At 42.6% G+C, this 3,346-nt stretch overlaps 1 protein-coding gene across 1 annotated transcript; it reads left to right on the forward strand.

Annotated features, from left to right (window-relative positions):
* On the forward strand, positions 1–1,614 carry TMEM246 (transmembrane protein 246). The gene has a single exon (XM_015826717.2). The coding sequence runs from the start codon at positions 15–17 to the stop codon at positions 1,194–1,196; it is 1,182 nt and encodes a 393-aa protein (XP_015682203.2). The 5' UTR covers positions 1–14; the 3' UTR covers positions 1,197–1,614.
* The last annotated feature ends 1,732 nt before the right edge of the window (positions 1,615–3,346 follow it).

The following is a 3,346-nucleotide window of genomic DNA, read 5'->3' on the forward strand; positions in this document are numbered from 1 at the left end:
CAGATGTGGCAGCCATGTTCTCGCTCAGATTGCTGCCTTGGGGCCGACTGTGCCGTTGGTCCAGCCCATTCCTGCAATTCCTGGTCTTGAGTGTTGTGACATTTGGCGTGATCGCTCCGTTCACTTGCCGAGAGCTCCTGCATTCTTATTTCTACGTGCGCGGTTGGTACCTGAACTCGATGACCCAGCATTTTTTAAAGCAGAGCCAAGAGGAGGGTTTGAGTGCTCTCCGTTACTTTGAGCGACTGCAGAATACATCAGAGAAGTTGACCAAAGAGGCCTTGCAGCCATGGTTGCTGATTGCCATCGTTACTGTTCAAAGGCACCCGGAATTCCACTATGTCCTTCAGGTAGCAGCCCGCTTCCACCGCCTGCTCCAGGAATGTGGCCCTCCTTGCCAGCACCACCAGCTCTTATTCTGTAATGTGGAAACAGATCCCAACAACCACCGGGATGCTAAGCTGCTTGCCACTTTCTTTGCTGTGGTGAACCACTACAGTGGTCAGGAAAATTTGGACCTCTTTCCAAACCGTTTTGAGAAGGAGAAGCAAGATTACACCTACTGCCTTGAGAAATCACTTCAGCTCTATAAACCAGAATATGTCCTGCTGGTGGAAGATGATACCCTACCAGAAGAGGAATTCTTTCCCGTCCTCCATCACTTGTTACAGACACGATTCTCAAAGCCCCACCTCCGAGATGCCCTTTATATCAAACTGTACCATCCAGAGAGACTTCAACATTACATCAACCCAGAACCTATGAGGATCCTGGAATGGCTGGGATTAGGCCTGTTTTCAGGATCCTTCTTGGGCTTTGTCTACTCCTGGGCATCCAGCCGCTCCAGCCTTAGTTGGTCCATCATGTTGTTTTTCGCCCTATACAGCATGCTGCTAGTAGAGCTGGTTGGGCGCCACTACCTTTTGGAGCTTCGACGCCTGGCGCCCTCCTTCTACAACGTTGTGCCTGTGACCGAATGCTGCACTCCGGCCATGGTGTTCTCTGCCCCCTCAGCACACCGTGTATTGGGCTACATGAAAGAAGTTCAGTGTCGCCTAGGTTTTGCCAAAGATACTGCACTTTATTCACTGCTGCGTACCAAGGGCGAGCACGCATTTGCGGTTGAGCCCAACCTGGTGAGACATGTGGGGATGTTTTCAACTCTCAGGATGAATGAAAACCCAGAGCTGCTTTGACTTTCTCCGTATTTCCCAAGGGTTGAACCAGACGAGCAAAAGCTTGACACGAGATATTTACTGAGCTTTGCTGAGCTAAGTCATCCCCAGTTGCAAGCCGGGGATTGAATCAAATCAATTGATTACAGTCACTGTTGTTCTGGAAATAAGCATGGGATTCAGTTTTCCAGCATTCTATTTTAAATATATATATATATATATATATATATCTTAAATCAGCATTCCCCACACGATGCCCTGCCATTGTGAGGTAGTAATTCCAAAAACCCCAGCCAATGTAGCTGGTAGTAGTGCTGGCTATGAATTCTAGGTTGTGAAAGTTAGCTCTGATCTCTATCTTACAGATAAGAAGAGTTTCTAAGTTTGGTAGAAATACCAGAGACGGTGCTTTAAATTTACTGTATCAACTTATAAATTATTTTAAATGGTTCTTTCCCATAATCATGAAGCATTAACTGAAAAGAGAAACTATTTTTTTTTAAGTAGTCTATGTTTTCTGAGCTGATGCCTTTGAGATAACATTGGCTGCAAAATTGCTAACACTGCCCCTTCGGTCTTCTGGAGGCTTGCAGTCCTAACAGATCGAAAGGATGCCAGCTTGGAAAAGACTGGTCTCCATTCAAAGACAAATGATCATTTTCAGTGAAGGTGTTAGGGCTGTGAATGTCTTAATGTTTACTGCTTTCTTGTTTCAAATCTTTCATCTCTGCCACTTCTGCCTGAGCCATTTAAGGGTGCTTTGGTGCATATATCTCCTGAGTATCTTGAAGAGCCCTTGCAAATGGCAAACTCTCCTTTGCATGTAGAAATTTTTAAGTTAGGAACCAGGTAAGGACGCTCAATTTGAAGCGTCCAAAACGGCTGGAGGTAGCTGAATTGTGCGACATCCTAAATCTGAGTTCTGTTGGAGTTGGCAGGGCTGAGAAAATGAAAAAGCCCATTAGATTCAATGAAAAGTCTAATGATGCTAATATTGTGGACGTAACCGTAGCTGCAGAAGGTTTGTTGTGCTAAAGTGTGGCTCTTCCTTGCCCTATCTATTCTTGTCTCCTATATTAGTTACCCTGCTGATATGTCTTAGCCAAAGGCTCAGATCACTCCATTAACAGGTTTCTGGTATCAGCCTATAACCAGAAAAATCTAATCCTAAAATCTTCCATCTCTGAATTAGAATTGCCCTGTCAATTGCCAGCTAATTTTTGTCTTACCGGTTTCTTAACCATTTCTTTTCCATTTTGTTTTCCCAAGACAGGAAGCCCTGGAAATATTTCCTACAGCTGCCCATCCCAATCCCTTGCTTTCTTTTGAAATGTACTGATGGTATTTAAAAATCAAATGCACACCATTCAAAACCACTGTAAAGGAAATGTAACATTCTCACTTTTCTTTATTTCTTCTGCATTTGCTACCTCCTACTTCACGTATTATTCATACTGTTCCTTGTCAATGGGCTTATTTAAAAATACAAGTGCCTTATTTAGATGATACATAAACACTTTTATAGAGAAGCATTTTCATCCTTTTCTTCCTCCTCCTCTTCCTCCTTCTCTAACTCTGGGAATCTGTGAGAAGGGCAATGCTTTTTCCAGCCTACTTGGGGGGAAAAACTTGAACCTAGAAATGTATATTTATTTTCATGAGAATTCAACTCTAATGAATTAAAAAAATAAATAATAAACTATCCTCTGTATAGGGGTCTAGGAACAGTTGCTGTATTATTCCAATGTTCTGACTATTGCAGTGCCTTCAGTTTAGAAAATGAAGACAAAATGATAATAGGCAGGGGTTTCTAGGAGCATCCATGTAGAATAAAAACAATTCATACTCCAAAAATATCTTTGGGGGAATCTAGTCAATAGTAGTAACTGCCAACACATTACTAGGCTGCATTAACAAAGGGATAGAATCAAGATCACGTGAAGTGTTAATACCACTTTACAATGCCTTGTTAAGGACACACTTGGAATACTGCATCCAGTTTTGGTCACCACAATGTAAAAAAGATGTTGAGAATCTAGAAAGAGTGCAGAGAAGAGCAACAAAGATGATCAGGGGACTCGAGGCTAAAACAAAGAATGGTTGCTGGAATTGAGTATGTCGGGTTTAATGAAAAGGACTAGGGGTGACATGAAACCAATGTTCCAATATCT

The sequence above is a fragment of the Protobothrops mucrosquamatus genome, unplaced genomic scaffold, assembly GCF_001527695.2.
Source record: "Protobothrops mucrosquamatus isolate PMUCROS unplaced genomic scaffold, P.Mucros_1.0 scaffold3251, whole genome shotgun sequence".
NCBI classification, from domain to species: domain Eukaryota; kingdom Metazoa; phylum Chordata; class Lepidosauria; order Squamata; family Viperidae; genus Protobothrops; species Protobothrops mucrosquamatus.